Below are 14,140 nucleotides of genomic sequence, written 5' to 3'. Positions count from 1 at the left end.
TGACCTCCAGTTCTCACCCACCACCAGAAAATGCTTTAGTGTATATCCACACTCATCACTCTGTAGCTAAATGAGAATTTCTTGAGCAGCAGGAGAACCTCTGGGTCATGGTGTGCAGTGCTGAAATATTCACCAGAATTGCTATACCAGTCCACAGTCTCACCAGTAATGTGTGATGATTTTACTTTCCTAAATCCCTGTGACATTTAACATTGTCCATTTTTGTAATTTTTGCCAGTGTCCATTTCGTAAGAGAATTTGAATCTTTTGATTGAAACTAAGGTCTTCTTGATGTCAATGGCTAAAGAAATAGCTCTATTGAGATATGTAATTTTCAGTTTGTGTGTATTTTATTCACCTGAATTTCAAATATTATCCATAATTTAGGGTTTCAATTACCATGATGGTGAGAAAAGTAATTAAAATTTGAAGGTCATTATTAAATTATGGATAGGCCTCCCTGCCCCAACACCTGGCTCAGTCATATCCCTCTTCCCAACATCATGCTCTTTCTGGTGAAATGCTAGTTACCCATCAAAGCCTAGTTTAAAATCGACAACCTGCTCTGTGCCATTGAAGTGTTTTGACCATACTCTAATTATAGTAATTATGACGGGTCATTAGAGCTAGTTCTCTACTTTTCTGTGCACTCGAGTAGCATGTGAACTTATGTGGCCTAGGACATCTTTGTACCCCTCCCACCCAATTAATCTAACTTAATTGTAATTAATTAATTGTTTTGTGAATGTTAAGCAATAGCCATTGTACATTTAATATTTTCATTTTATCTGACTACAGCAATCATTTCTGGTTCTGAGAAATTTTTAGATTAAAACCATCTTCCGCATGTTCTAAGGTATGAAACATTGGCATCTTAGCACAGCACTGATTTAAGGGCTGCATCGGTTTCAGAACAGCTTCCTGGAAAAATCCTGGCCTTGCCTGGAAATACTTGTAAGCTCACCACAGTGCTAAGTTGGGGTAACCTTCCAGCCTTGCAAGAATGCTGGTCAGGATCCTTCACTGTCTCAGTGCAATGGTCCCTCTCACCATCCATTCATCTGACTTTTCAAGTGTGTCTGCACCCTTTTAGCAGTGTACCATACAGCTCCGGTTTCTTATTAAGAAACATTAACCTGGAACAGATAGCCTGCTTCTATCAAGAAGTCAAATTGAGGGGACTTCCCTACTGGCCCAGTGGTTAAGACTCCACGCTCCCAATGCAGGGGGCCTGGGTTCGATCCCTGGTCCAGGAACTAGACCCTACATGCATGCCACAACTAAGAGTTTGCATGCCACAACTAAAGAGCCAGTGGGCCACAACTAAGGAGCCCACCTGCCACAACTAAGACCCAATGCAACCAAATAAATTAAAAAAAAAAGAAGTCAAATTGAGGAAAGTTATATTTAAAGAAGATAATTTGAGAAAAGCATTATTTCAGCTAAGTCATTTGTGATTTTATCCATTGGAAGTTTATGTAAATGCTGTGCTTATTTCCTTATCTGTAAATTGAAGGAAATAAATTATGTCCAAGTCTCTGAAGCTTCCGTGATATGATATATAATAGTTAGCCTCTGTGGGAAGAACCAACTATACCCCCCAACTTGGGGGACTTTGGACTTTCCTTACTTCCTCAGGAATTATGTCCATGACTTGAAGATCCTCATGTCTATAAAGTCACCAGGGCTTTTGCTTTCTTCTCACGCCAGGCTAGCTGGCTCCCAGTTGTGCACTTTTATTCTTTTCCATAAGCCCCAGGGCCTGATTGTGCTTCCTGTTTTTCTCTCAAGCTTCCTCCTTCTTCATACTTTTTTATGGTTCCCTTATCCTTCAGTAATGGCTGCAGAGTGGTGTGTAGCTTCTGCAGCAGTACCTGACAACAAATCATCCAGCCTTGATCGGTTTAAAAGTTTGATTGCTGATCCCACTGGGAACCAGAATTAGGGAAATCTCTCAGTTCCTTCATCCATAACAAGAGCATAAGATTGCTGGAGAGTGCCTGGAATTAGGAACTAGGAATTAGGTTAATGTCCCAAAACTCCCTGGCATAGGGCTTGGCACGCGGTCGGTGCTATCCTAGGAAATGGCACCACTCAATTTTGCTATGAAGCTACAGGGGCCTGAAGTCCCATAGTAAGAACATTCCCAAGTCCCTTCACTTTTGTCAAAGCCCCTGTGAGCAGCCAGTGTGCTACTGCAATTATTACACCTGAGAAGAAACCTTTTTTTCACTTTAGTATAGGTTTGCTTCCTACGATAAGGTAGGAGGATATCGCCCAAGTTCTGACTGGAAAACAAAGATAACCTCTTTTGTGGGGTTGGGGTAACTTTTGGTGTCATTCCCACAGTGCCTGTCAAGTCTCCGTGCTGTGGGAAGCAGATACAACCTTGAATGAGTATTGTACATGATTTAAAGTAATTATTTTTCCACATTTATTTCTCTTCCATAAATACAGATAAGCAGATGAAATATCCTTTTATTATAAATGGCTGCTTGCTGCCAATAAGCTAGTTAAAACATTTTTACTTCCTCATACGTTCTTTTGTTCTTGTTCAGGTATATATTCTATATTTAAAAATCATGGTAAAAACATATCAGTATAAGCAAAATAACTCGTCTTTTTAAATTAGAGCAAATATGCAGCTGTTGTTGATACTTCTTAAATAAAATTGCACTCTCATACATTCTGATGATAAAATCTTTTCCAACAATCTTCATGGGTTTTTGACAACTTTAATTTTGTAAAGGGTTTCATATAAACTCAATGTAATGTTAAAAATTTCAATATACTTCTTGCTTTCTTGCTGTACACATATCTGACTTGTTCTTCTGAGAAAAAACAAACTCTGAGTTGGTTTGGAATTCCAAGTTGCAATGAGAAAAGTCCACCTTTAGCTTTCTGCTCTTATTATGTTAAGGCTACGACTCATCTCCAAACAAACGTATGATTGAGGTGATGTTTTGGAATAACATCCTGTGTTTTGGTGGCGCATCACTCTTCAGTGACATTCTGAGGTTGCATTGTATTAGCACATGATATTTTCCCCAGTTAATTGATATCCCAGGTTTGTCCAGGGGAAAATCTACCGCTCCCCCAAACATACTTGACAAGTTATTATATTTACTTTAGTCAAAGCCCGTGTGTGCAATATCCCTCTTGGAGGTGGTCTATTATTGGAGTCCCATATGCTTTTTGTTTGGGAAGAAAGCAGTCACTGTGTCATACTGTTACATGGAGTATTCTTTTTCAGGGATGTTGTTCCCTTGGGGACCATATCAGGCCAGAGTTCCTTAGTCTAATAAGACCTTTGTAACTCTTATTGTATAAGAGTTCTGGGAGGGAAGCAAGAGTTAAACAGAAAATGTAATTCAAGCAACTATATTAGGCCACATGTGGGAAAACATGACTCTTAGTATTGGATTTAAAAAAAGGTTATTTGTTGTAAAAAGGACTCTGATGCCAAAATTTTCAGGGTATTTCAGTGTAAGTGAAGACTGTGGTGGCCCAGGGAACTCACACCATTTTAACATTTACTTTAGTTTCTGAATATGTATGATTTAAAAAACACCATACAGAGTTGTCTTTTCACAAATTTTATATTTAAAAAAAGATATAATTCGTTGTTATAGAAGTCCTGTATGGTGATATTTAAGATTTTCTTGTGTGAGTTTTCCCATCAGCAAAATGATGTTTAATCCATATGAGGATAATGATTATAGCAACATTACATACATATTCATCACGCATTAATACAAAAATCTGTACTCCTAAAAATTAGTCAACTTAATTGTTGTACTTTACCAATTGATGACAAACACACTGATTATATTCCATAAAGGTAGAATTTTAAAAATGAATTTTTTTCCAAATGAACATAGAAGCTCGCTCTTCAGATTTTACAGTTACAACTGATGGAGAAAATTTTAATTGATTACATATAACATTTTTGGATACAAAAGTCATAAAATACTTATAAGTTCTTAATTGAGATACTTAAATGTTTTGACAGATTATGATAATGTAAAATCTGTTTTCTGAAATGAGAACGTTACAGTAAAATATGTGATATTGTGTAATATTTTGAGAGTTCCCTTTCACCTTTTTTTTTTTTTTAAACCAGAAAATGGTTTCACAGCAACGCATTCTAATTCACGAAGATTCCATGAACCTGCTCAGTCTTTATACCTCTCCCTCTTTGCCCAACATTACCCTGGGACTTCCAGCAGTGCCAGCCCAGCTGAATGTAAGTTATTACCCTGCAACAGCCTAAACCAGCCCAAGGGATATTTTCATAGGGGAATTCTCGTTCTTTTCTTGTATATTTAAACTTCAGGGAAACTTGGTAGTCTGCTTCTCCTTCACTGTTTGCTGAGTTGTTCAAAGATGTTCAGTTTAATTTCACATTAAAGAATCATGCTGGTTCATATCATAATATATAAAAATAATAACTAACATTTATATAATGCTTTATAGCTTTTAAAAAAGATAGCACTCTCCAGGTATATTATTTTGGTAGCTCCACGCAACCATCCTATGAAACAGAGATTACAGGACACATTTTTACAGAAGAAGCAGCTGAGACTTGGAATGCATAAAAGCCCAAGATCACAGACCCAGCAAGTAGCAGACCTGAACCTCAACTCAGGCCATTGCTGAGAGGTGCAGCGTCTGAAGCACAGCAGCATATGTTTAAAGAATTTATTTTGTGAATGACTTTATTTTGAGAATTTAGGTTACTGACTCTGAGGTACTGAAGCATACATATCTGGAAAACCTCTCTAAGAACAATATTAAACTCTTGCCTGGAGATTCAAAGTGAATCAATTACTTTAAAAGTCCTGACAACTGAAATAGGATCTTTTGGAGGTAATTGTCCTACTAACAGAAGACAGCAATAATTATTTTATGCATATCCCCTAAAATAATATAAATTTCAGTCATTGTAAAAGATTTGTAAACTTTACCTAGACTAATTTATCGGTGAAAAGTTAGTAAATTAAATTGTACTTATGCAGAGGTCATATGATACATTTGGTTTAAAGAGAAATTTGTTCCAACCCTTGGCACCAATTTTGCCAATTTTTAGATGCAGGTCTTCCACTGAGTCCATCTTGTCAAACTCACATCTTTTAAAGTACGCTAACATTAAGAAATCATAAAGAGTTGACCATTTTGTGACTAATTTATTTTCAAAATATGAACCCTATCTATGGTATGCTACTAGTTTATGCACAAGCACACCTACAGGTGACATTTTTTAATGATAAATTTTATGATTGTGTTCAATACATATTATAAAACCAATCTAAGAGGTACCTTATTGTATTTGGTATTTTTAATAGAGTAGAATGTTATCTTATGTGATATAGTAATCTTATACCAGTGAGGAGAAAGCAAAATTTGGATGTTGTTTTGTATTTGGAGATTAAAGAAGACAGGCTTAAAAACACTGAATTCAGCTATGCCCCTGAAATTCCACATGAAACATTTGTAAACAGTTGGCTCTAGTGAAAAGAAGAAAGAAATTAGGGATGAAATAAAACATACATATTTATGGATGATATTTTCAAATCTTCACTTATTAAAAATTATTTGCTTCTGTTCCTATTTTTTCCTATCTCTTCTGATGATAAGCAAATACTAACACAAAAACTTATGACACGTGAATAGGCTTTTTTTTCTTCCTACTCTTTTTTTTGCATGTTCTAAGTCACTCCTACCAGCTAACACAAACATACACCACTTTTAATGTGGTCGGCGAGAATTTTTTCCCAAAGGACCAAGTACTAAAAACCAGACCATTTAATGTTTCAATGGTAATACAATTTGGTACCTTTGGATGAATAAACCAGTGTGGTTTGGATTGAAGTTTCATTTTTCTTTGCTTCCATTTTGGTGTGGATGAGGCCATCACAATTAATTTTTCAAGCTTAGCATTGCTTTGGCAAAGGGATCTCTAATATTCTAGTTCCCCACTGAGTAGTGGTAAATTTTAAGGAAAAGAGGCCAGGAGAAGGAATCACTTCTAGATTAAACATTGCATTGACTCACTGTGTGACTAAGACAAACCATTTACCTCTTTGTCCTTCAATTTCTCCGTCACTGAAAATTGCTTTGCTTCCCTGGTACACAGCAATTTTGAAAGATGAAACATGAGTTTTGAAAAGAAACATGCCACATAATTTTGAGGTATTAGACCTCTGCTTTTGTAATACCAAAATGACCACCATTCATTAAGTTCTTTGAATAGGAGAATTCATTATTACTGTTGATGATATAAATATTATTGCCTTATTACTGTGTTATCATATATTTCAAGTTCTTAATAGCATTTTTATTTGATATCTAATTTCACTTGTAGTTTATTTTATTAAACAAAAGTATCTGGAGTGTCATTTTCAATATTTAAAGATTTGGGAATCTGTTATGAATTAATATAAAATACATGTTTAAATCAAATTCCTGCATATTTTATATAACCTTTCATTGACTTATCTCAAGAATTTTATTTTAAAAATTAAATACTGGAAACCCACAGCTCTGGGAACGTATTAGAGGACGTATAGAGAAAGGGTAAATTGTTCCTTCTGCTTGAAACCCCAAAATTACGGATCATTTTATCTCTAGCTTCTTAATCCCTATCGTACAGCCATTAGCTCAGCGATTTGAATAAATTTTACTTTTCTAATATACCTTTTACTACATCAGTATATTAAACTATTTTAGAAATAAGTTTCCCAGTTATTAAGCCTGAAATTAGCATGATTTTTAATGTTAAAAAAAGTTTTAGGGCTTCCCTGGTGGCGCAGTGGTTGAGAGTCCGCCTGCCGATGCAGGGGACACGGGTTCGTGCCCCGATCCCGGAGGATCCCACATGCCGCGGAGCGGCTGGGCCCGCGAGCCATGGCCGCGGAGCCTGTGTGTCCGGAGCCTGTGCTCCGCAACGGGAGAGGCCACAGCAGTGAGAGGCCCGCGTACAGCAAAAAAAAAAAAAAAAAAAAAAAGTTTTATTTTGGGTTCAGTATAATGATACCCAATACTAAATTGTCTCCAGTGCTTCAGCTCTATTTTTGTTTCTCCTTTGTTAGTTCACTTAGTTCACAAGACATGGTGTTATCCATTTTCCCTACTCAGCCATTGGGTAAGGTAGGGCTTTTTGGTCGGGGGTTAGGGGGTGTGGGAATTATGGAATAAGAAACTAATCTAATGATTTACAGACCTAATGACCCATATGGATGAAAGCGGATTAACATCTGTATTATTTCTTGACACAGGCTTCAAATTCACTCAAAGAAAAACAGAAGTGTGAGACCCAGACACTCAGGCAAGGTGTTCCTCTGCCTGGGCAGTATGGGGGCAGCATCCCGGCATCTTCAAGCCATCCCCATGTCACTTTGGAGGGAAAGCCCAACAGCAGCCACCAAGCTCTCCTGCAGCATTTATTATTGAAAGAACAAATGCGACAGCAAAAGCTTCTTGTGGCTGGTAATTCATAATGGCACCATTTGCAGGTTATTTTAGGGCTTTCATTTTATCAGCAATTCAGTGTACTGTCTCTTTAACTCAAGACCTAGTAAAGATTCACAGTGTCATACATAGGTCTCCCTGATACCTACTACTGTGGAAAGACTGTTGTCTTTATTTATTCCTCTAGATCCATGAAAAAAAAAACTCACCTTATTTAACCTTCATACATACCAGAGTGGACTATTGGTGAGTCATTGATCAGATGCATATGCCCAATGCTTTGGCACTTTTGCCTTCACCCCACCCAACCTAGCCTTCTGATATTTGCCCGGTAGTATACTACTTTTCGTAAAACTTATCCCATAGCTATTTTCTGTAGCTTCTTTCTTAAATTGTGTATGTGTCTGTGTGTGTGTACATATATACATGTACATATATATTTTTTTCAGGTGGAGTTCCCTTACATCCTCAATCTCCCTTGGCAACAAAAGAGAGAATTTCACCTGGCATTAGAGGTACCCACAAATTACCCCGTCACAGACCCTTGAATCGAACCCAGTCTGCACCTTTGCCTCAGAGCACATTGGCTCAGCTGGTCATTCAGCAGCAACACCAGCAATTCTTGGAGAAGCAGAAGCAATACCAGCAGCAGATCCACATGAACAAGGTAAGTCCCCAAGCCACGTCAACATGCCATAACCACTGGTGTGGAAATTGGGGTTTTCTTCACTGATGTGTGCATACAAGAGAGAAAGTTGGTATCCATCACAGCCAAACGGAGACTGCCCTCCTGGCCCTGCTGTCAGGGTTCAAGGACACCATCACATTATCACTGTTTTCTCCCTCACTACATGCGTAGGACATTTGTAGCAAAATTGAGGTCCTAGATTAGAAAGTCTTTTATGATTGGGTACCTGTCTTAATACAGGAGCACATACAGGCACATGTGTGCAGAGCCCCATTTTTTGTTATTGTAGTAAAGGTGTGAGGCAGAGTTGAAGTTTGCACAGGTGCTAGCAGCTATGCCAAGGTCAGCCAGTTAAGTATTTCTCAGCAACTTCTATGTATGCATGTTATATTTATTTTTTAATATGCCCTACTTTATTCCAGTCAGTGTTGAAACAGTTTCTCAGAAACTTGTGGTAGTTTCTTTCTGGCAGCCTTATTGTGGCTGAAATGGACAGCAAATGCCTGAATCACAGCACATCCTCAGGAGCCCTCCTGCTGAGGCAACCACAGTCATTCTAAAATAATGGTATCAGGTGGGCCAGCAAAGCATTTTCAATGAACTTGTAAGCAAAACTGGTCTGTACAGTTTTGCCACTACTCTCTGCTGTGGTAGCCTTACAAAGTAGCATCCTCTCATTTCTGGTGAATGAAAGGTCCTGAATTTCAAAATTCCTTCTCTTATCCTTTGTTACTATATCACCTCCAGATATCTTGTAGAGATATTATATTGAGAAACAATCTCCTGTTTACTGATAAATGGATAGCTAAAAATTGAAATAGTATTTAAATGCTTTATTGTATTGTGATATAAACAAAACAAAATCTCATGGGAGAAGATCTAATCATCTTTCTAATAGCAAGAGAAGGGGGTCTTTATCATGTGCTCACCTTATTGCAGGTGGGATTAGAGATTTTCTCTCCTCTTTGGCCTCCATCTTAACAAGGCAGAGCCATGGAGGGCGCATGGGCTGAAGACCCCAATACTGAACACAAATTCTCCCAGCCCAACCCTTTGCAGCATTCAATGACGTGTATGTGCGTATATCGGGGTTCAGGGTGGTTGGCTGTGCCAGCTGCCTCTCCTGTTATCATTTGCTGTACTGCAGATTATATTTCACTATATTTCAGACTCTTTCTATGTCATCACATTAATGCCTGTTTTATTGCTACAGCATTTCTCTAAATTTATCAAATTGTTTTGGGTAAAATCAGTCTTGTCAGAGGAGAACCAACTTCCTTCTTGTATAATGGCGTATAATACTCCTTGTCTTGAATGTTATTCTGCATGTTTACTATCTTATGGTGGAGTTGTGTTGGTTTGTTTGTTTTGTGGTATCTTAGCACTACTTAAAACTACCAGGTATTCTTGAAACATTGTCCAGTGTGAGAGGAAAGACTGGGAATTCTACTTTTCACCTCACAATATTTTGATCTGGAATTAAGTTCATGTAGAAAAGTAGTATTGGATTGTAAGTTTACTTTCTGCTACTCGGTTCTATTTCCTAGAAATAAGTGGATGTGCATATTCTATTATAGATAAATTAGGTAAATTGATCCCTTTCAAATCATCATCTACAGATGATTTCTATGAATACCTTTAGGAATACTTTGGAATACATTTTTTATGACCTAGAGTTGCCACTGCTTCACACTCAGATGGTTTGTTAATATCAGAATCTTTGTATATTAGTTATCACAGTCGAGATTTTGACAGGCAGATGCTAACCTCAGTCACATGGAAGAAACTAAGATGGAAAGCAGGCATTTGCATTTTAGCAATGAGAAAAGCAAATCTTATCAGAGACTTTCTCCCATGTGGAGCTGATTCCTTGGAATCTGTTAAGAATTCTTCCCAAAATTAGAAACAAACCTATACTTTTAGGTACATGTTTGTACAGTGGTTTGATTATTAAATCTTGTCTTAATTAGGCAAAATGAAGCCCAGAAAACTTCAAAGTACAAAGCTGATCTTTATATATTAACCTCTCTCAACTTGGGTGTTTAGATTACTCAAGCAGGTCTCTACTTGGCTTTTCTCCATGTATATATTCCATATGTTTAATCAAGATGGCATATGCACACTGGGTATTTTCCAGATTTGAAAATATTTCACTTGCCCTCAATTGTCTAAGGAAATAGAGAAGAATCTTATTAAATAAATCTTGAACTCCATCCTGTTCCATGGTATTCACAATAGAACCATTAATAAATGAATTGCTACTGTTCACCCTCCCCCATGAGGTAATGAAAACATTTAGTTCACATTAGGAGGAGGCCAAACTTAGATGCCAAAAGATAACAAGTTTCTATATAATAATATATTTATGTGTACTCTAACCATTTAGAATAACCATTAATGAGAAATAACCACAGAAACTTTAATATATGTCATTTTTTTCCTATTATCATGGAAGAACCTTTACTGAATCCATTCAAATTGGAGCCAAATAGTTGGCATCATAAAAGCATGGTCCTTACTCTTGAGATACTTATTCCAGCAGGAAATATAGGCACACATGAAGACATAGGTGTGCAGATGACACATTTTAAAATGTCTTTTCCTTTTATTCCCTCAGCTTTTCTTTATGGTTCCTTTTTGAGGAATTTAGGAATTTTGAGGAAAAAAGGAGTGAGAAGAAAGAAAAAATAAGTAGGTTTATCTCTAAACTTACATCATATTAAATATGATTGGCCTTCCTGGTATGAAATTTTTAATGATTTATTTGAATTGCTAATAATCTTTAGAAGAATTAGAAGCAAAGAACAGTTTTCAGAACAGTTTATACAATGATTGACTTATTAAATTCTGAAGACTTTCTCATATCTTGCTCATATTATTTGACTGCATTTATGAAAGCAGTCATTCATGCTTGTTATAACTATACAATGTAAATGTTATTAATCATACTAAACAATTTACCTACCTGTTACCTGATACTTTAATGACATTTACATGGGAAATTTGTGTGTGGTAAGATGTTAAGCCTCATGTAATTATGTTGTAAGTGCTTAATAGCTTAGCAGAAATACCCCAGGAATGGGTTTATGTAGCATTTGTATTGCTGTATCTACCAGTAAATAATGGGGCAAGCTTGAAAAATGAATGAAAAATGTCAGAATGATTTATCTCTGCTTATCAGTTTGTATATTCTGTTTTCACTGAAAGAGTTTTGAGAAGCTTAACCATAAGAAAATCATGGCTTACAACATTTGTTCTTTGGTGTTTTTTTTTTTTTTTGAGACATTTTAAAAATTCAGAAATGCATTTAAACAATTTATATTACTAATATATAGTACCTTCATGTTTCAAAAAAAATAAGAGTTTTTTAATACGAGGATTTCAAAAGAAAACTGTTGCTTTTGCCAGTATCTTTTGATTTTTTTATGAGAAAAAAATGTTCCTAAAACAGAATTTTCCTTGTAAATACAAAATAACAAACAAAAATATAGGAGGGTATTGATAATTTTCTTCTGAACCCTTTTCAAGTTTAAATATTGCCACAGATTTTCTGGTGAAAACTATGATGAAAACAAAATACCACAGTTACTTGGACGTTTTTATGATTTTTGAAGGAGTATTCTGACCACTGCCTAATTACTAGAAGGGTAGATCTCTAGTCACATCACTCTCTGAATGATATACAGAAAATTTCCATAGTATATTCAGGCATTTTTGTTGTGAGATAATTTGACATAGATCTCTGCCCCCTTCCAAATGACAACATTATTCTTTGAATTATTTCTCAGTTATAGTATTAATAGAATAGCATTAGTTGATGACTAATTGTTTCTGTTTTAACTAGAATTTTAATAACTTTTCTAATACCTATATTTTTCATATTCATTCCATCAAATCCATATGAGAAGAAATTTTAAGAAAATTATTTCTTCATTCAATACTTATTTGAATGAAATAATCTATGCAAGTATCCATTTAGCAAATCATTACTGAATTCTTACTTCGTACCAGACACTATTTTAGGCACTAAGAAAACAACATTCATTATCCTCATGGAGCTTACCATATGGGGAGCAGGGGACTGAAATATTCCAGTAAACAGTAATGCAATACAATGTTTTAAGTATTAGGATAGAGGACATGAGGAAGGAAATAATTTTCTTTGAGGAAACAAGATTTGAGACTTGTTTAGTTCTTCTCAGGATTATCTTGTCCTTTTTACATCTTTTCCTCTCCCTTCTGTCTGTCTGTCTGTCTGTCTGTCTGTCTCTCTCTCTCTCTTTCTCTTTTTCTCTGTCTCTCTCTCTTTCCTTCCCTGCCTCTTTCTCTGTTTCTCTCCCTCCCTCTCTCCCTCTCTTTCTTTCTTTGTAAAATACTCTGTGATAAATACCTTATGCATTCCTATGACTGGATATCAGCCAACACTTAAAAAAAACCCACATAACTCATGAGATGATATCTTATACGTGTCAAGGTTCACTCTAGATATAAGTATTTATTATATATTTATTACTATGATACTTAGGCATTTTGACATGAGTGCTATTTTATCATAATAAAAAGTATATCTAAGACAAGAGCAGTAAAGGGGAGGGTGGGCAGATGTCCTACATTGCCCTTATTAAAACAGGTAGATTTTATGTCTGACAAGCAAGGCATGAATATAGTTAAGTTCAAATGCTGGAGCTAATGGGGAGCTTTCATCAGTTTTAGAAGAGAATTTGACCCTTTATTTGAGTAGTATCTATTGTATTCCTTTTCTTGACACAATTTTCTAACATAAATGTTACATTTTCTCCATAACCCCTCATGATTCATACCCACTCCTTGTCCCCAGCAATCCATCCAGAGCAACTCAGGGGAGAATATTCTTTCATGCCTGCGGTCACATACAAACATAGCTTGGTTGTGTGTGTGTGTGTGTGTGTGTGTGTGTATGTGTATTTTTCCTTATAAAGTATCCCTGAAGGCAGCACTAAAATATAACTGTTTTGTGCACTATTAAGCAAAGTGTATATTTTCCCAAGGAAATTAATTTGAACAACAATTATACAGACAGCTACAATCCCAAGAGTTTACATATTTTGAAGTCACACTTCATATTAGTTTATTTTAATAAGGGTATTTTTCTATCCATGCCTTACTTGTAAGAAGATTAATATTTTAAGGATAATTAGATAAGGACCAGGTACCAATTTCTGCTTTTTTGCTACACCTATTTCTCCTAGTGTATCTTTTCCTCCCCATCTTTTTTTTTTCTTTTTGCGGTATGCGGGCCTCTCACTGCTGTGGCCTCTCCCGTTGCGGAGCACAGGCTCCGGACGCGCAGGGCCAGCGGCCATGGCCCACGGGCCCAGCCGCTCCGCGGCACATGGGATCCTCCCAGACCGGGGCACGAACCCGCATCCCCTGCATCGGCAGGCGGACTCCCAACCACTGCGCCACCAGGGAGGCCCTCCTCCCCATCTTTTATACAGCATGCATCTTTCCAGAACCTTTCCCATAGGGACCTTAGGGATAGGATCATTTAAATGATGCCAGCTCTCTTTTATGTGTAGGATCTTCTATGAGCTGGGACACCATGCTAGCATTCTTATGTGTATCATCTCCTCAAACTATAAGCACACTTTTTTTTTTTACTATCAAGAAAGTTAACTTAAAAGGGCTTAAGTAAGCTGACTGAGGTGGCTAGGTTAGTAGTTGACAGAGCTGGGATTCCGACAAAGGTTGTATGACACAAAAGCCTGTCCTTAACGTAAACTTAGGCTTATTATTTCAATGTTGCTTTTATCACTAAGCGGGAGACAAGATTTTCCTAATTTTATTTTTGCCAAAAAGTAGGAAACTTACAATAAAAAATAAGGCAAACAAACAAAAAAAGGAGGGTTATCTTATTTTTTAGGTATTTGTTTGGATTTGCCAGGAAGGAGAAATCCCATTTCCTGACCTTGCTTCCCAGTTCTCCACTCATTGCCCTCCATC

General features: G+C 36.6%; 1 protein-coding gene across 20 annotated transcripts in view; it reads left to right on the top strand.

Annotated features, from left to right (window-relative positions):
• The window catches only part of HDAC9 (histone deacetylase 9), a 579,212-nt gene that overhangs the window by 163,963 nt on the left and 401,109 nt on the right, over positions 1 to 14,140 (top strand). For all 20 annotated transcript variants that reach the window (XM_060108643.1, XM_060108642.1, XM_060108648.1 and 17 more), the window contains 3 exons: positions 4,124 to 4,246; positions 7,278 to 7,488; positions 7,920 to 8,137. In XM_060108643.1, coding sequence (XP_059964626.1) covers positions 4,124 to 4,246; positions 7,278 to 7,488; positions 7,920 to 8,137 — 552 coding nt within the window. The remainder of the gene's footprint in view (positions 1 to 4,123; positions 4,247 to 7,277; positions 7,489 to 7,919; positions 8,138 to 14,140) is intronic.

Source organism: Mesoplodon densirostris, chromosome 9 (assembly GCF_025265405.1).
Source record: "Mesoplodon densirostris isolate mMesDen1 chromosome 9, mMesDen1 primary haplotype, whole genome shotgun sequence".
In the NCBI taxonomy this organism is placed as follows: Eukaryota; Metazoa; Chordata; class Mammalia; order Artiodactyla; family Ziphiidae; genus Mesoplodon; species Mesoplodon densirostris.
This window is presented reverse-complemented; position numbering and strand designations above follow the sequence as displayed.